This window comes from Euprymna scolopes, chromosome 39 (genome assembly GCF_053919585.1).
Source record: "Euprymna scolopes isolate OS-2025 chromosome 39, ASM5391958v1, whole genome shotgun sequence".
Lineage (NCBI taxonomy): Eukaryota > Metazoa > Mollusca > Cephalopoda > Sepiida > Sepiolidae > Euprymna > Euprymna scolopes.
In genome coordinates, this window is record NC_136520.1 from 480,521 (window position 1) to 500,560 (window position 20,040).

Consider the following 20,040-nt stretch of genomic DNA (forward strand, 5'->3'; position numbering starts at 1 on the left):
CCGTAACTTCAGGCAATACTCACCTGCAACCGAGGATGAGTTGACCGAAACGTGGTGAAATAAATTTTTTTTTTTTTTTTTTTTATTATTACATGCTTTACCTTCTTCGCAATACGGCATAATCACGTTTGACATACTGGTTCCTGTCAGATCACCGAAGTTAAGCAATGATGAGCCTGGCCAGTATCAGATGGGTGACCATTTGGGACTTCCAGGTGCTGTATATGCTCTCCACTTATCTCGGCATTGTTTCCAGTCATCCTGGACTTCTCCTGGCCAGTGAACTAAAACAGTGCCGATTCAGGAGAGGTGTGGTTGGCGATTGCACAAGCCTTGCCTCACAATTACAGGCGCAGCTGCCCCTACAGGGGGTATCCTTTTTCTTTCGAGACTGAACGGAGGCATTGAGTACGGGTTCGAGCCTGCCTGCCTGCTTACTACTTTTTCTTTTTTTGGGGGCTCAACACGCATCTCCAAACACCCGGGCAATGCCAGGCACCCAGTCTAGTAATAATATCATGGTTTGATACATTTCAGGTCAAGAAACTGATATCTTCAGGCAGCCTGATCTGGTAGCATCAGTACATTCAGCTAGGTTTTATAAGCTTGTTAATAGATAAGTGTGATTACGATTAAATGTTTTTTTATACAATGAACCCCCCAAGCTATCAATGAGGCACAAAAATATGCCTGACCTTCAGGAGACTATTTTTCCAGCTTTCTGTCATTGAATTTGTTTGCAGTGCTTTTTGAACACGCAGCAAAAACATTTAACAGCAAAAAATATAAGCAGATGATAAAACAAAAAATATAAGCAGATGATAAAACAAAATTTTATGGAAAAATAATATAAATCAAGACATTCTCACCCAACGAGGCCAATGTCAGCGATTAGTTTTAAAACAAGTTTCACGTGATTCGCTTCTCCTTTTTGACCAAGAAATTTGTTATCGATGTAGCCACCCAAACCACCACGGGCTACCAAAAGTTGTTCCCCAGGTGTGTTCAGCTCACCTGAAAAAAATAAATTTAAAAAAAAAAGTCTTTATAATATAGCTAGCAGGGGTATCTGGTGTTGCCCGGGTGTGGAGAGGTGGTAAGGATATTGAGCAAGGGTGAGGCATAAAAATAAAAAGAGATAAAAACACGAAAATAAAGAAATGAATGAAAAATAAAACTCACATAAATAATCCTGTTTATATGTTAGAACTTTCAACAACAAACAACAAAAAAACATCCGTTACGTGGACGCAAACCTGAAACTTGGAGCTTATGACGCAACTCCGATATCCACTGCTCCACGACGACGTAATCGAAATAATGTGTTTTTTTTTTCTATTTAAGCCAATTCAAGAAAGAATACTAGACATGCATGCGTGGTTGCCAAAGCTGTAAAAAAAAAAAAAATTTTTTTTGCGACCCTCTCTTCTTTTAAACGATCATCATATCCATATGAAATAAATGACCATTTTTCCTAGTTTTCTCATTCGAGCAAGACATTGCTCTTTCAAATTATACTGGTTTTGACCTGGACTGATGCCGTTGAGAAAAGTTTTTGGCAGACATACAAACACACACACACTCACATTTTGCACTTTATATATAGATAACAAAAATCTACCTATACCCTTTCCTCAACAGGACAGCAATCAATTTGTCACCTTCTTTACAGAAGAAAAAACAAAACAAAAAAACAATTTTCATTTCACATTTTAGTTATTGAACCCCCCCCCCCAATAACTATTATGATGCTGTCTATCGATCGATAGGAGATAGAAGGAACTTTGTGCATGTGCGAGTTTGTTCCCTATGCACTCTAAAATGGCGAAGCTTACTAAACTTACAATAACTATTTGTCAGGTTATAAAATCCAACCTTCCCTCTTTCTAAAAATATAATAATATAAGAAAAGAATTTATAAGTTTTGTTTTTTGCAAGTGATTTTGAATTATTTAATTAATTGGATTTTTTTTTTTTTTACACGGTAGTCACCACTTATCAAGGCCTGGAAGCCACTCAGGGATAAGGGTTATTGCAAGCACAGTACGTTAGTGAGGAGATTTGATGAAGTGTTTACTTAAGGGGGCAGTTCATTAGGAATTTGTTAACATTGGACTTGAAGACATCCAAGTTGTAGTCAGGTAGAAAGCAGGCAGACGGAACAGAGTTCCACAGGCATGCAGTTCTAAGAAAGAAGCTTTGTTCATGGAATCCACATTTTGATTTAGGCACAGATAAAGAGTGGGGGAAATTTTTCACAGTGGATTCAGCTAGACGGGTGTTTTTTGTGAAAGATTGGAGAGGGGGGACCAGAGATTGGAGTTCAGACGAGCACCTGCCATGGAAATAACAATAAAACAAGGATAGGCTCAGAACGTCTCTTCTGTTTAGGATGAGTAGTTTGTATTAATTTATTCATTTATTGCGGACTATTATCCTCATCTTCTAGTTGTTGTTTTGATGACGTTTCAACCAACTATTCCTCTAACCTTCATCAGGTGTTTAACCGCGACAGGATAGGAACGCTGAATCTCCTAATTGCATCTTCAGCAAGTATTACCTTCCATAATTGTTGTCGTCTCACTATGTTTTTTATTTAATTGCTAAGGATGCAGATAGGAGATTTGGTGTTCCTATCCCGTGGCGGTTAACCACCTGCTGAAGGCCAGAGAAATAATTGGCTGAAACGTTGTGAAAACAACAAGAAGATGAGGATTAAATTCCGCAATAAATAAATGGATAAATAATATGGATTTCAATTATGTAATTATTTTAGTGACAAATGAGTTTAGTTTCTTTTTTTCAACAAATTTTGGTTATAAAAATTCTAGCTGATGGCACCCAAGGCATATATATTTTTTCTTTAGTTTTGATCTCACTACTATATATTAGGTACAATATAATAATAAATAGAGAATTGTCTATTTAATAATAAATACGAAATCTGCATGAATTAAAACTGAATTTTTTTCGACTTTTACCTAGACAATGCCAAATGGACTTGCAATTAATAAAATCCATTAATTCTTACCTAAAATCCGTCCATTGTCTGTTTCAATGGTAACGCCAATGGGAACCTTGATTGACATGGGATTAGCATTTCTTCCGACAAGGAGCCGTTTGCTGGAATGGAAAAAAGATTTTTTGAATGAAAGAATTTCTGAAATAAATTTGCAGCATTATTTTTCAATTTCTAGAATAAAATAGAAACATTAAACTCTGATATTGTAACTGGTGTTGTTGAAATATCTCGCCATTCCTGTTAGCTACGTGTGATTTTTTTAAAAAAATAAACTTCATTAATAAATATTTGAAAATAAAACTAACTTCATTTGACATTAAATAAGCATTAAAAAAAATCATTAATTGCAACAACACTACAAACTTTATTAAAAAAATAAGATTCGCTAAAATTTATTTTAAACTATTTTAAAAAAAAGTATGTGAAAAAAAAAAAAGTAACAAGCTGAGCATGCGGAGTTCCCCTCTATGGGTGAAAAATTTATTTTCACCATGACTAATGTTTGCACAAAATTAAAAAAAAAATCCAAGTTATGCTTATTGAGGACAATTGCGAACAAATGAACAGACAAACGGTTTGGGGGGCAATTTTGCCCCTATAGTGCCCCCTAGGGTGGCAACCAGAGTTATTCTGGAAAATCTGTTTTGGTAAAAAATTAATTTCACCATGACTAATGTTTGTGCAAAATTTCCAAAAAATTCAAGGAGTCGTTATTGAGAAAAAAGTATGAACGGATGAACGATTCTGGGGCAATTTTACCCCTATAATGTTCCCCGGAGTGTGGGGAGGGGGGGGGGGTCAGAATTATCCTGAAAAATCTGTTCTGGCAAAAAATTACTTTTACCATGACTAATGTTTGTGCAAAATTAAAAAAACAAAAAAATCTATAGATTATTGAGAAAAGTGTGAACAATTAAATGGATGAATAGAAGTTAATTACTAGGTCCATTCTTCCTTTGTCGGGGGACCAATAATTATTCCATCTATAAGATCCTATCTGACAATCTGATTGGCATTAAATAATGCAAAACAATGGAGTATGTAAATATCTTTATTGGACCATTTGCAAAATGTTGAATATTGAATGTAGTAGCAAGTTTTAGGAACATTTAACAGAAAGAACCATTGGAAATAAGTTATTCACTATCCATATTGACTATGCAATTCCTACAGTTATGTATATATTTATGTGTATGTATATATCTATATATCTATAAAAGTGAACGTGTGTGTGTGTATCTGTGTGTCTGTGTACATTTCCCTACGCAATAACTTTGTCAATTTGAAGTCTACAAACTCGAAATTTGATATACAGGGTACTGAGATTTGGGAAAATCTTTGATCGGTTTTAAGCCAGAATTTTGGCTGTTAAGCGGTCAAAGTTCAACGATTTTACCTTTGAGAATTCTACCAAACTCCTCCGACAGTTTTGGGTATAAACACTTGAAATTTGAGATATAGGTTCCTTGGACATGGATCTATCTTAACTTGATTTGAGCCCAAAACAATAAATTTTAAGGGATCATAATAGGGGTCAAAGTTAAAAAGAATTTGACCTCAGCGGCCTCTACCAAATTACTCACACAATTTCTGATTTAAACATTTGAAATTTTACATAAAGGGTATTCAGAGATAGGGTAAGCTTTTTAATCGGTTTGGGTCGAAAATTTTTAATTACCAATACATAAATATATGTATGTATGTTTGCATGTCTGCCTTAAACTTTTGACAGAGGAGATGGATTTTTACAAGATCAGTATTGTTTTGAAGTTCGACAGACAAACATCGACAGACAACAAACATCGAAAAATTGGCTAAAAACATTAATATCTTCACCTTCAACTGGGCAGTTTTCTACAGGAGAGGGGTCGCTTTTTCGCCGATATTTTTGAAAGTCATCTTCTCCTTTTGATTGTCTAGCCTTAATTAAAATCTACATCACTTCTGGTTTGGCGGTGGTCGTAACAGCAAAGACGTCAGGTTTTTTTCCCCATTCTTTTCCTCCTTCACGGTATGGGTACGAGCATGCCTTCCTACTACCACTTTTTTTTTTTTTTTGCTCAACATACACATCCAAACACCCGGGCAACGCCGGGCTGAAATGCTAGTATATATATATATATATATATATATATATATATATATAATATATATATATATATATTAGTGTTAGGATGATGAATCGGAATTGGGAATTGGAAAAAACTGAAACTTTTTAGGCTATTGGAATTGGGAAAATTTGGCATATTTTCCAAAGGCAAAAAGAATTCTTTTAATGTTTTTTTTTCATTTGATTTAAAACAAATTCTTTCATTGCTGGTAGTAATGTTGAGATAGTAAATATTTATTGATTTTAAACAAATAAAACTAAAATCTATATATCATCCTCCACAACTGTATATGTTTATCTTTGCAAAAGTAAACAAGCTGCGTGTGCGTGGTCCCCCTCTGGTGCTGCATGCGAGATGACGCCACAAAAAAATAGTGAAGAAATGATGAATGTGAGAAGTGTGAAGGGCCAACGTTGCCTTCACATTTTCACCAAGTTTCAGAAAAATCTAATGGATTGGGCAAAAGTTACGGGGTAAAAAGTGTCATTTTTTGCAATTTTGGAGCATGTGTGACTCCTTTTGAGCTCCTGGGAATGCTGAATCCCAGTGAAAATGGACAAATGGTGCAGTTTCACGCCTTAAGACATGTATATTTGAATTCAGCACCATGGAAAACCACTATATAGACATACATATTAAGTTTTTGAGTAATATGAAAAAAGAGCTAAAAAAAGGCATGTTTTTTTAGCCATAAAAGTCCCAGAGGCATCCAAACCAGAATTTTGCCATGGTCACCCATACTGGATTTATATTAAGAACAATAGCCTCCACATTTTGGCCAAGTTTCAAGAAAAGTTTCAAGAAAATTTAATGGATGGATCAAACGCTATGGGGCAAAAAGTGTCATTTTTGGCCATTTTGGGGCATTTTTGACCTCTTTTGAGTCTCTGGGGACACCGAATTTCAGTGTAAATCAATAACGGTGCAGTTTCAAGCCTTAACACATGTATATTTGAGTTGACCACAGTGAAAAAGCACTATATAGTCAGACATATCAAGTTTTTGAGAAATAGTAGAAAAAAAAAAAAAAAAAGGACATTTTTAGCACTAAAAGTCCCCGGGAATGCGAACCAGAATTTTACCAGGGTCATCCATACTGGATTTATATTAAGAACAATGGGCTCCACATTTTGGCCAAGTTTAAGAAAAATCTAATGGATGGATCAAAAGTTATGGGGCAAAACGTGTCATTTTGGGGCATTTTTGACCTCGTTTGAGCCCCTGGGAATGCACTGGGAATTTTTGCGAAACAAATTTTTTTACTGTGCACATCTATTTAATGAAATACAATTTGTGGAAAATAGCTTCCGTTTTCCTGCTTTCCAGCTGACTACAATATGGTTGTCTTCAAGTCCAACGTAAACAAGTTCTTGATGAGCCATTCCACTTGTTAACAAATTTACTGAATTTCCATTACTAACGATTACTTTATTGTCCAACTGGCTATTGTACATTCTTAACCCTTATCCTCAAGTGGCCTCTGGGCCTTGATAAGTGGTTATGCCTATGTAAAAAAAAACAAAAAAATAAACTAAGATATTCCATCCTAGTGAAATGAAATAAAAAATTGTAAACAAATTCATGTCAAATTTAATGAAATGTCCAAACTATCCTCATCTGTTAAAACTGCTTTAACAATATGTCTGCTATCAATTCCTTATTTCTGCTTGTGTGGTGAGGATTGCATCTTGATTTTTACTTTAAATTCATTACATAATCTCTGTATTTGTCAACTGGTTTTCCAGTTTATAAAAAGTGCCTGTCTTTTGCATATTCATCCATTGAATAGCCCACTTCTTTTGTTTAAACTAGCAATACACATGAAAAAATTGAAATAGCTTAAAATATTTCAATATTGGTATACATAGAAAGTGCTTGATGAGCTAAGAAAGAATCTTTTTAAATTTAAAAAAATCTGATTAAAATTAAGGAAGTTATGACTATTTTTGTGCCTCACACATGTTGGATATTTTCCCCTCTTTAAGACCATATGCGTTTTGTCACATTTTTTACACTACTTTTTCAATAAAACTGTCATATTTTTGTTAAAACATAAGAATAAGCAATGAAATTCACCATATAAGTGTATTTTTGTACAAGGAATAAGAATATGTGAATGAAAATCTCCAAAAGTTCATGGTTTCCAAATAATCTGCAGTAAATGTGCATAAATATGCTGCAATTCCTTAAAAATGCCATGTATCCATAAACAGAAAAGAAGTTGGAGAACTCAAAGTTGAATTGTAATGTGCTTTATGTACAAAAAACTTAAATCTAAACATAGGACCATTTAAAAATGAATATATTGCAATATTTCTTTGGTATTATTGTAGATTAACACCTGTTTAACCCCACCCAACCCCTTCTGACCACCCCTCCAAAATGTGATTCTACCTTTTTAGGCAGTTAATGTATGAAATGCCATGAAAAACTTTAATGAAAGATAAACAAATTATTTTAGAATTTAATGTAAAATAATTCCCCATTACAGTTCATTCTAGCGTTTTAGGGCAGTTAACTGTTTTTTTTTTCTATAGGAGATAAATCTTGTATGCTTTTTGTTTTTTTTGTTTTTTAAGACGATTATGTGTAGTTTTAAGAAGGTTTATATGCAATGAGAATATGGGGAGGGTTGCCATTCAGATTGTTGTAGGGCTAAGGAAAATTATGAACATACTGAAGACTTGACAGAAACAAAAACAACAAAAATAATATTAGAGGGAGGGGGGGCGGTTAGTTTCACAAAAATTTAATGTAAAATAAGTCACCATTTCCAGGCCATTCTAACATTTTAGGACAGTTAACCAATTTATTTTTATGGGAGATAAATCATGTGCATTTTTCTTTAAGAAAGGATCTATTTTTTTCTTTTTTTGTTTTAGACACTTGTATGTGGCTTACAGAGGTATTTTGTTTGTGGAGGCTTTGCCACTCGAACTTAGTGTTATTGTTAGGGTTAAAGTTTTAGGAGGAGACTTGCCACTCATAACTGGGGTTAGAGGTGAGGTTAAGAGGGCTTTTTTTTTCAAAGAGATGTTCATCACTCATATTTATTGTTAGTGGTTCATAATTATTGGCTTTTGAAAATGCTATGGATTAAATTTGGAATATCACATTACTATTAAATATGTAAACTTATGTCCAAAAAAAAAAAAATAAAAAATAAATAAATAAATATATATATATATATATATATATATATATATATATATATATATAACAAATAAATGTTATGCAAAGCAAAATAAGTTACTTTTTTACCTAACTGAATAAGTTTTTACTGTTTTTATTTAATGTAAATTATTTATTTGGTTCAAAAAGTAGGTAATATTCAGCGCTACCCGAAAAGAAAATATGGCCGCAATTTCTATTTAGATTTTTCAAATCTTGATAATCACTTCAAAATAAGAAATAAAAGAAAATGGTGAATGAAATCCACCCAATAAATGTCACGGTAACATTATAATAGTATGTTGTCTAGTTTTTTATTTATAACACCTTTTCCCAAACTTACTGTGTTAAAGAGAGAATCGGGCGCCATTTTGAATTTTTCAATACATTGGTAAACACTATGTTTTTTGAGCTGAATAAATATGTTACATTGATTAAAAACACAAAAATATATCTAGTTTTGTAGAAAAGTGACTTATCTCGCCTTCGATAACATTTATTTGTTATATATTTGTTTTTTTGACAACTTTTTCGAATCTATGTGTACAGTAATACAAACCCGAGATTTTTCTTTATCTTCGTTTTTAATATCTTTGCTAAACTGCATAAGCACCGAAATATCTGTTAACGATTTCATTTAATGATAGACACGAGCATGTAATAGAGTAATGAATAATTCACATCCCGACGACGTCCGCAGTTTTTCAACGAAATTCAAAGATAAACGAGATTTACTTACGAGCTGTTCTTCCCAGGTTCGCTGAAGAATCGTTTTGACGGGTTTTTCTGCTTGAGATGCTTTAACGTCTGCTTCTCGTTTGCTTGTAAATAAATATCACCTCCATTTCCCCCAACTCCACCTAAACGGGGTAAACCTTGACCCCCACATCCACTTTTCACATACACACGTAACGAGTCAACAAATCCAGAACGACGGAGCTAAAAAGGAAAAGAAGATTTTGAAAAAAAAATAAATAAATAAAGAAATAAAAAAAAATAAAAAAAAAATAAAGGCACTTCTGCATTACACAGGTGGCGCCATTGTTAGGGGGCAATAATTCCAATTTCTTCTTGGTCAAATAACATGGCAAATAAATAATTCTTCCCCCCCGCCCCCGAACACACAAATATTTGAAAACCAAAACATTTATCGTAAAATTTTTGGTTGGTTGGTTGGTTGGTTTTTGTTTTACGGCATATCAACCCTTTTCAGGTTATTTAATGCCAAATCCAGTGATTTTGAAGAAAATGTTTTTATAGAATATATTTCTTTTTTTTCAAGTCAGTTTCTATTCAACCCATAGTTGGGACCCTAACAGGTACTACCACTCCGGGTCAGCGTGGACCTGAGGGCAATGGCAATTAAAGGATGGCTCCACACTCCTCAAAGCCCGCAAGCTGGGGCCTCACCATCAGATATAGTTTAAGGTCATAATCCAGGACCGTTTGCATAAGAAAATATAATTTTAGTAAAACAATTTTTGAATTAAAGAAGCAACATTGGCCGCCCCACCAACATTTTTTTGCATTTAAGTAAAATTTGATTTTTTTTTCTGAACAATTTAATAATTTAAAAACATTTTTCAAATTAAAACAACATTGGATTGCTTTTTTCTCCGAAACATCTTTTGAATTAAAATAAAATCGTCACTGTAAGAAAATATAGTTTTATTTTTTTGTGGTACCTGTTGAAAAAAAAACAAAAAAACTATAATATATTTATTATAGTTTATTTTTAAATTCATAAACAATTTGAACAGAGAGAAACACCACATGCTGATAGTTTAGTGAACTAAAAGAAAAAAAAATACACCGTCCATATAATGCAGAAGTGCCAAAAAAAAAAAAAAAAAAGAAATAGAGTTGAGAAATTAACCAAAAATATTTTAACTGTACTATTTCATTTGTGACCTATTTGTGCTAAAAAAACATTTGGTATTTTTTAAAGACTTAACACAGCGTTGCTTATCTACTAAAAAAGAAATCAAAATCTACTTTTTCTTTTTGATTAACACATTTCAGCGGCCTTTAAATATAATATGAAAGAAGGAATTAAAAAATAATAAAATTTAACATTTTAGTGTGTGGATCACTTTCCTATATAAACTTAATGTAACATGAACACCCACTTCATGGCCACATGGCGTTTGGTGAAACATGTAATCGGTAGAATTTTTTCAAGTTGGTGGCGAGGGGGGGCGAAGGAGGGAACGGGGGGGCATAAGTTCAAAACATTTTAAAAACTTGTAGAAATACTTCAAACATTGAAGGGGGGGGGTCTATAATTTATAACTCAACAATTTTCACTTTTTTTTATAAGATTTGCAATTAGAAATTAATTATTATTTCCTGATACTTTTAATGCTGTTAACACACACACAAAAAAAAAAACTAGAGTGGTCCTGTAGTAATGTACCCCCAATTGTATTTTTTTTTTTAATTGATAATATGATTGGAAACTAATTTACCATTTTATAAAAAAAAAAAAAAAAAAAAAAAAAAAAAAAATGGTGCTTTTGCACTTATTGTACTATTCTTAAAAATCGTATTTTCAAGTTAAATATTTTAGGTAAAGAAAAAAAAAATCTGTAACTGTAAATAATTTAGGTACTTCTTCAGTTAAGCACTTATGGTCGCAATTAAAAATAAATAAAATTCAGAAAAGTCTGCATAATTTGTAATATACTCGTTACAAAACGAACACCTAAACGTTGATTCCATGAACAGGGCTTCTTTCTTAGAACTGCTCGCCTGTGGAACTCTATTCTGTTTGCCTGCTTTCCAGCTGACTACAATCTGATTGTCTTCAAGTCCAACGTGAACAAGTTCTTACTGAACCGTCCCCCTAAGTAATCCAAGTTATAAAATTCCCACTAATGTTTACTATGCTAAAATCACAATGACTAATGTATACCCATTAACCCTTATCCTCGAGTAGCCTCTGGGCCTTGATAAGTGGTGACCCCTGTAAATAAAAAAAGTTTCACAATATCTTTCTTTATTAAATTGTTAGGTGAAAGTATAGAATACTTATAAAACACCTTCCCCCTTCCCATGTTAAGAATGGCTTTAAAAAAAAAAAAAAAATAACATTATTTCAGTACAGTAACAAGTGTATAATTACCAAAAAAATTTCATTATTTGTAAGGGGTGCTCAGTTTCTAATACGTTTTAGTAAATCGATTCCCCACATTCTAACCACTCGAATGGAATACACACTCCTCTTATATAAAGGATTTTTCATTTATTAATCTAGGGAAATGATATTAAGACCTTCATTATCCAATATATTCTGTTTTGTTTTCACTAGTTGCTATGTTTGTTTTCGTGCGCACGCAAAAACAAATATGGCAGCCATAAATTTTATCTCCCAAAAAGGGGAACTCTGGATAGGAACAAAAATAAAAATTGTCCAAGTCATGAAGGATTTCTCCTGCACTGACTGAGAACAGAAAAGGCGAAGTGTAGCATCAGAACAGGTACTACACTTTATCCCTAGGCAAAAGCATTTTAAGTCAGTGTCAATATCGTTTCTGAGCAAAGTAGCCAGCTTTCTTTAGTCACTTATTTACATTGAACAAAGATGGTTACTTTGCTCAGAAACAATATTTACGGTAACTTAAAATGCTTATAATTTCCATTTTTATTTTTAATGCAAATAGGTAAAAAATTAGTAGGTAAAGCAAAATATATATTTCTTTAATGTTTTTTTATTGCATTTTCATCCCAAACAAGGCACGCTGCCATTTTGATGTAGGAGGTTACTATCTGGCACATAATTGCATGGATACTATGATGGGAGTTGAGCAGCAAGATGTCTGTTTACATTACACGTGAACTTCTGCATGTTAGTACAGTCGGGGAAGCAAGAAACCGGAAGGGAATTCCAAAGTCCAGCAGTCCTGGGGAAGAAACTATTAGAGTAGAAAGCTTTCTGGCATCTGGGGATCTCTACTGTGTAGGGGTGGGATTTTGCTGTTTGTCGTGTTTGTCAGGGATATTTACATCGAGGGGGCACAAGAGCTTTTAGTTCATTGGAGCATTCACGATTAAAATAGTTGTAAAACAGGTAGAAGGATGCAATATTTTTTTTTTTACAAGATAGTCACCACTTATCAAGGCCAGGAAGACACTCGAGGATAAGGGTTATTACGTGTATAGTAATCAATGGGTTAGTATTGGAGATTTGATAAAGTGTCTTACTTAAGGGGGCGATTCATAAGGAATTTGTTTATGTTGGACCTGTAGACATCCAGGTTGTAGTCAGGTGGGAAACAGGCAAACGAAAGAGAGTTCCACAGGCGTACACTTTTAAGAAAGAAGCTTTGTTCATGGAATCTACATTCTGGTTTTGGCACAGATAAAGAGTGGGGAAAATTTTTGACAGTAGTTTCAAAAAGACAGGTGTTTATCGTGAAAGACTGGCGAGGGGGGAGACCAGAGATTGGAGCTCAGACGAGCACTTGCCATGGAAGTAACGATAAAACAAAGACAGGCTCGCAACGTCTCTCCTGTGGGAGAGAGGTTGCAGGGAAGAGAAAAGGGCATCCCCAACTAAGCCACAAAGTTTATTTCGTACTGAAGGCAAGATAGGCTGTTTTTAGCAGCTCCTGCCCAGATGTGGCAGCAGTACTCCATCCTTGGATGTACTTGGCTTTTATATAGATAGAGAATTGCATCAGCAGTGAGATATCTTTTGGAGCGGTAGAAGGATCTTACCATTTTTCCAGTGACCTTGGCAACTGACTTTATGTACGTGTTCCATTTTAGGTCAGGAGTAAAGGTCAATCCCAGAAACTTATCAAAACATGGAGCTTCCCCTAGACAAAAGCCATCCATTTCAATTGATGCCAGATGGGGATCAGAGTGTTGATGATGTAAAGATAGGAGTTTGGTTATATTTTGTCGGTGGGAAAGAGGCTGAAGCCTAGCTGACAGTTCGGGACCTATTAGGTTGGCGACTGTCTTCTGAACTCAGTCCAGGAGTGAGAGTAAGTAAGTAACTTTCTAGCATGGTAAAGAGAGCCCACCTTCCTCGCAGCAGCTGCAGCAATACCCTTGATGTATCTGTTCCAGCTCATGTTCCCTGTGAACGTTTAACCAAAGAGTTTGAACGAAGTACTTTCAGGTAATGTATTATTAACCATAGCTATTTGTGGTTGAGAAGGTTTCATATAATTATTAAAGAAAAGAAGCTTAGTTTTGGCAGCATTGAATGTTATCATCCATTTTTGTCCCCATTCCACTACAGACTTGTTGGTGCTGTTATGTAATTTTTTGTTTCTTTCACCAAAAGAATTCAACCCAACTTTTAGTAGTCTGCTGTTTCCCCTGCCGAGAAATCCTAGGCGGGTACCCTTGTTTATCTTCACTGTCAATTTTAATTCTTTCTTGACATTCCTTGGACAACTTGGGTGTCCTCCTCAGGTGTATCGGATTCCGGAAAATTAAAAATAATCAGGTTCAGCTCCCTTTGTTCTATATATCTAAGGTCCTTCAGTCCCTTCCTAAGGCTCCTTATGTCTGGAGTTGGTGGATGGGTGTGCGATTTAGTCAGTTCGAACACCCCTTCCTCTATATTCTTAATAGTAGCGGGTAATTTTGCATTGGCATCGACCAGTCTTTACTCTAGGACTGTTATGTCTTGAATATTGGTGAGATTCTGGGTCATAGTTTGAGTTTATTGTTTCTCAATCCGAGCTAGTTTATCATCCCAACTACTTTTTAGATGACCCAAGTTCCGGTCAGCTAATTTTATGCCGGCTTGTAGCTTGGATAGAGTTGTTCTGGTCTCCATATTGGCTGAGACCAAAGCCTCCAGAGTTGCTTTCGTATCGGTATTGGCTGTGAACAAAGAATCCAATGTTTCCCACATCTCGCTGGTCATTCTGTATAGCCACGACCCGCAGGTACAACATTTTGCCCCCCCCCTCCTGTAGAAGGTGTAATACCATGTGTGAGAAATTCCATAACTAACGCCATTCTGTTTGCCTGCCTAACATGATTTGCTAGACGGTCTTTGATTGGTTCAATCTGAATTCACCAGTTTGGCGACAATTTCGTATTACATGTGCATTATTTTCCAGTCTGACAAATGAACAGAACGGTAAAGACTCACACAGTGGTGCTCTGTTATAGAGTGCCAGGATTTTACCTTCATTGGATACCATGTAGTGGGTGGACGAAGGACATTTCTAAATAAAGAGACAACATAATTGCTGAACTTATTTTTCCCAATGAAGATTATCTACAGTGTTCGGCTTTATATATTTGATTATGGGAAATTATTCCTATTTCTTCCAGAGACCACGAGGTCCCAAAATATGCCATATTGGGCGACAATATTCACGCCGTGTTCACCATGTAAAACATGGATCCTTCTAAAAGGAAACCTGAACTAACATTCCCATAGAGGAATCATAACTAAAGGCTCCATTGCATATGGATAGCAAATTCAGCCAATGTTTTTGCAAGTACTTACTGTGAACCAAAGAACTTTCATTTACTGATACATCTTGAATAAAATTTGAGTTTTAAAGTTATGGCTTTTGTTTGTGGCGTTTCATTTGCTATCTGCAGGGAGGAAATTGGGTGTGTAGGGAAGAAATTTCTTACACATGAAACATTATCAGGATCACCAGAAATAGCTTCATAGAGTTCGGGTGATATTTTTTAGCACTTAGCATGAAACCAAAGCAAGAATACCTCTCACTCTGTAGCATTATTGTTACCACACACTATCTTGCCACAAAAACCGCGCTTATACTGAACTTTGGAAGCTGAGCCAGAGTTATTGGAAGGAGCAGAGTTATGTGCAGTAGCTACAACCAGTGATGAAGGGTTGATAGAGAAGCAGGACTTTGGCAAACAGCTGTAAAGTTAAAGGAATCTACAATGGGAGTGCTGTTAATGAGAAAATATAAGGCCATATTGTTGCTTATTTCTTAATATGAAAAAATTGGTACTTATGCACTTATTGATACGTGCTGAAACAACATTTAGAAAGCCATTCTTAACATGGGGAGGATAGCGTGTTTTGTACCTATTCTGTACTTTAACCTTACAATTTAATAAAAACAGATATCATAATAATTTAATTAAGGTACTTGTACAGTTTAATCAAGGCATTAAAAAAATGAAGATATCGAGAAAAAAAAAAAGGTTATATTGTACATATCCGTTATGGAACGAAGTTCTCAGAAAACAAACTTTCACTTAATTTCATCAAGCAGTTTGTTTTTTGGGGTTTGTAATTACTGTACACATAGATTCTTATGAGAGCACGTTGAAGTCAGCCATTATGGAATTTGCTAAACACGCCATGAGGAGAGAACTCCAGATAAAGCACCGACACTCCCTCCCCATCTTTAATTGTAGCTTTTCTTCCTAAAAATCGAACCTTTGGGTTTGTATTAATGTACACATAGATTCGAAAAAGTTGTCAAAAAACAAATATATAACAAATGTTATCAAAGGCAAGATAAGTTACTTTTCTACCAAACTGGATATATTTTTGTGTTTTTATTCAATGTAACATGTTTATTCAGCTCGAAAAACAGTGTTTACCGATGTATTGGAAAATTCAAAATGGCGCTCGACTCACGGTAAGTTTGGGAAAAGGTGTTATAAATAAAAAAAACTAGACAAAATACTGTTAGAAACTAGCTCAATATGTTATCGTGGCATAAGTTGACATATATTCGGTGGGTTTTTAATAGTATGTTGTCTAGTTTTTTATTTATAGCACCTTTTCCCAAACTTACCGTGTTAAAGAGAGAGTCGGGCGCCATTTTGAATTTTCAATACATTGGTAAACACTGTTTTTCGAGCTGAATAAACATGTTACATTGATTAAAAACAAAAATATATCTAGTTTTGTGGAAAAGTAACTTATCTCGCCTTTGATAACATTTATTTGTTATATATTTGTTTTTTTTGACAACTTTTTCGAATCTATATGTACAAATACAACCCCAAAAAAACAAACTACTTGATGAAATTTTGTTTGAGAAATTCGTTCCATAACGGATACGTACAATATAACCTTTTTTTCTCTCGATATTTTCATTTTTTAATGTCTTGATTATGTACAAGTATCTTAATTAAACTTGAAAATACTATTTAAAAAATAGCGCGGATCAATAAGTGCACTCCTAGCACCGAAAAAGTTAACGTTTTTTTTGCCCGTTTGTTTTGAAAAGTATTTTGTTTTCTTTGAATGTGCTTATTGTTAATTTTATCGGCAGAAGATTTAAAAAGCACAGTTTACTTGGTTAGTAAATATCTTGAAATGAAAAATTATATAAATTAGCGTCTTTTGCCGGTTCGTTTTGAAAACTTAAGTAGAAAGGTAACTTATCTGGTATTATTATACAAACACCGTGACAGCGTTAGGGTTAGGGTTAGGGTTAGGGTTTAGGGTTAGGTTTAGGGTTAGGGTTAGGGGTAGGGTTAATTCGCTGTCACGGTGTTTGTATAGTTTTACCACTTATCTTGCCTTTGATAATATTTATTTGCTATATATTTGTTTTTTGACAACTTTTTCGTATCTCTGTGTAATACAAACTCAAAGGGTTTACTTACAATCTTACTCCGGTTTGGAATAAAGTAATAAACGACTCGGCTGAGGCAAACCATGCTTTATTTTGTTAAAGCAGCCATTTTAGGTATTTTAATCCGGAAGTTGAAGACTTATCTCCCTTGTTTGAACAGTCGCAAGCTTTTTTGTTTTTTTAATTTTAATTTTTATTTCCCATCTTATGTTCTCATTAATAGGATATTTCAAGTTTAGCCCCGAGTTTCGCATGTTTTTAAACGTGTTGTGACCGTTTTGCTTCAGCTTTAAAATATTCTGTTATTCTGAAAAAAAAAAAAAAAAAAAAAATCCAAGGCCGTTTGCTTATTTTAAAACTGGTAAATATTAATCAGAAGGGGCTTTTCCAGGGCATTTATCTTGAAGGCTTCAATAATATATATATAGGTAAATATCCAGATACGCTACTACAGAACACCGACCACTCTAATTTGTTTTGTTTTTTTTTATAGTTAATTGAGGTCGCTGACAACGAATCTGATAGTCAAACTTGGGGCAAATTTACCGTTTGCATGGTATTTACCCCTGAACCCACGAACTACTTTTCACCATTTTGCAGCTTCCGTTTATGCTACGCGCATGCACGCTGTAGCATAAACGACGGCTTCACCAAGCAAACTACGTTGGGGTGGGGGTATTTTTTTTTCCAGGACATAGAATTTTCTCATTTTCAAAAATATATTATAGCACTTTTTGGGTGGAAAATTTAAAATTAGCTGAAAAAGAAATAAAACAAGAAAAGGAAAGCACTCCAAGTTGGAGTGGGGGGGGGGGTAATTTATCTATTTTTTTGTTTGTTTGTTTTTTTTTTACCTGGAACATAGAATTTTCAAATTTTCAAAAAGTAACGCACCGACATTTACCAATTAGAACACCATTTAACATTTTCCGAAGATTTTACTGTGTACATTGGGGGCGAGAGCGGGGGGGGGGGGCGGATGTGATCACATCAGTGACATCCGCCCCCCGCTCGCGCCCCCACTGTACACAGTAAAATCTTCGGAACCCTACTCCAACTTGGAGTGCTTTCCTTTTCTTGTTTTATTTCTTTTTCAGCTAATTTTAAATTTTCCACCCAAAAAGTGCTATAATATATTTTTGAAAATGAGAAAATTCTATGTCCTGGAAAAAAAAATACCCCCAACGTAGTTTGCTTGATGAAGCCGTCGTTTATGCTACAGCGTGCATGCGCGTAGCATAAACGGAAGCTGCAAAATGGTGAAAAGCAGTTCGTGGGTTCAGGGGTAAATACCATGCAAACGGTAAATTTGCCCCAAGTTTGACTATCAGATTCGTTGTCAGCGACCTCAATTACCTATAAAAAAACAAATTAGAGTGGTCAGTGTTCTGTAGTAGCGTATCTGGATATTTACCACTTTTTTATTTTTGCAAGCATAAACTAAATATTTTTGAAATATTTTTCTTTTTGAAAAGTTCGCTTATGCACGTATTGTACCGCGCTATTTTTTAATTGTAGTTTCAAGTAAGATTCAGGTTTTACAATATTCTTTTTCAAATATATATATAAATACTCGCGGAAAAGGTAAAATAAGTGCAGAAAAATTAAGAAAAAAGGGGGGGTCCATAAAAAAAAAGATAAAAGAAAAAAACGTTGATTTTTTTTTATTATAAAAGCGTAAAAAATACTCGCGGAAAAACGGTTGTACCCATAAATATGTTGAAAAGAAAAATATAGCAAAACATTTAGTTTAGGCTTGCAACCTCCCCCCCCCCCAAAAAAAAAACGTAAATGTTTGAAACTAAACAAGCAACAACACGTAAATGTTTGAAAAAATAAAACTTGAAAATGTTTGCAAAAACAAAAAAATAAACGTAAATATGTTTGAAAAAAAAATAAAACTTAAATATGTTTGTAAAAAAAAAAAACGTTTAAAATTAAAATATGACAAAAACATTTATTTTTATTTCAAGGGTGTCATTATATACATTTTGTGCTTCCGTAACGGGGTGGACAGACAGTAATGCCACCTATAGTCAAACGGAGGAAACAGGCTCTCTCTTTCTTCACTATTACCAATAATATTATTTCAGTAAGTTCAAGTTGAAGCTGATTAGCAGAAAATGGAAGTAAAACAAAACAAACAAACAAATACATGAAACATGGGGGTAACATGAAAGTTTCTATAAACGAAAAAAAAAAAATGTAAATAATATATGAGTTGAAAAATAGAAATAAAAAATTGAAATGAAAATAAAATTTTAGAAATAAAAAAAGTGTTTACTATAGGCTGACGTTACCCGCCAGATATTCAGGGACCCGAACCTTGGATTATGTGTGTTCGTCCGTCGAAACGACGAGGACCATCTGATCATCCTGTAGGGTAGGGTGGGAGGAGTCATCATCGGTGAGTACTGATATGGCTGGATTCACCACTCAGGGGACTGTCCTATCAGCAGGTGCAAAGTACTGGGGCTGCTGTATTGCCATTTGGTGAATGGATTTTGAACCATGTAGTAATTTCTGGTGGGTCCTCGATGCCATACTAGTGGGTAATAGTTACGGCTTTACCTTATCATGTGCTACAAAAAAAAAAAAACATTTTCTATTGTGAAGCGATTTATTGAAATAAGAGATAAGAAAAGGACATTATTGAAAAGTATACAATAAAAATTAATGAAATTATACAGATAAAAATATCACAAGTAGTCTTTATTTTCACTTTTAATAAAAATATTTTAAAAAAGAGTTTTTATTTTATTAGAAATTTTATGTTAATAGAATTATAAAAAAAATATAAGTAATTTGTGAATTCTCAAAATAAAAGTTTTTTATTTGAATTCATATCATCATCATGCAGTCTGTCAGTTTTGATGATGACTAGTTGGGGCCTCAGTGCTTTATCCCTCGATGTTAACATAGTCTCATTCCATCACCACAGGATTTTCCACCTTGGCTCAAAACTTGCTTGTGCAGTTTAGGTGCAGTATCTGTTGCGCATCAGATAGACACCCTCTGAACCTCCAATGCTCATGTGCAGTGGAGCAAACCCGCGACGACTGGTAGCAGAGTAGGCCACAGCTTCTGGCTGAAAATAATCTCAGTGAGGTAAACAGTTGCTCTATCATGTCCGCTACTACGCCTTTTCTTTCTGGATGAGGTTCCATAGCCTTTTAAGGAAAAC

The 20,040-nt window shown here is 34.4% G+C and overlaps 1 protein-coding gene across 3 annotated transcripts in view; it reads right to left on the bottom strand.

Annotated features, from left to right (window-relative positions):
* The window catches only part of LOC145263592 (GTP-binding protein 10-like), a 45,556-nt gene extending 26,269 nt beyond the window's left edge, over nt 1–19,287 (bottom strand). Inside the window, exons 1-4 of one of the 3 annotated variants that reach the window (XM_080120437.1) lie at nt 16,888–17,047; nt 9,044–9,243; nt 3,032–3,123; nt 870–1,014 (exon numbers count right to left, since the gene is read on the bottom strand). In XM_080120437.1, the coding sequence (XP_079976563.1) occupies nt 870–1,014; nt 3,032–3,123; nt 9,044–9,243; nt 16,888–16,941 (491 nt within the window). In that variant the 5' untranslated portion in view covers nt 16,942–17,047. Of the gene's footprint in view, nt 1–869; nt 1,015–3,031; nt 3,124–9,043; nt 9,244–16,887; nt 17,048–17,402; nt 17,427–19,156 lie in introns of those variants that run through there. The other 2 variants (XM_080120436.1, XM_080120438.1) reach the window with 2 other exon arrangements.
* Nucleotides 19,288–20,040: the final 753 nt, after the last annotated feature.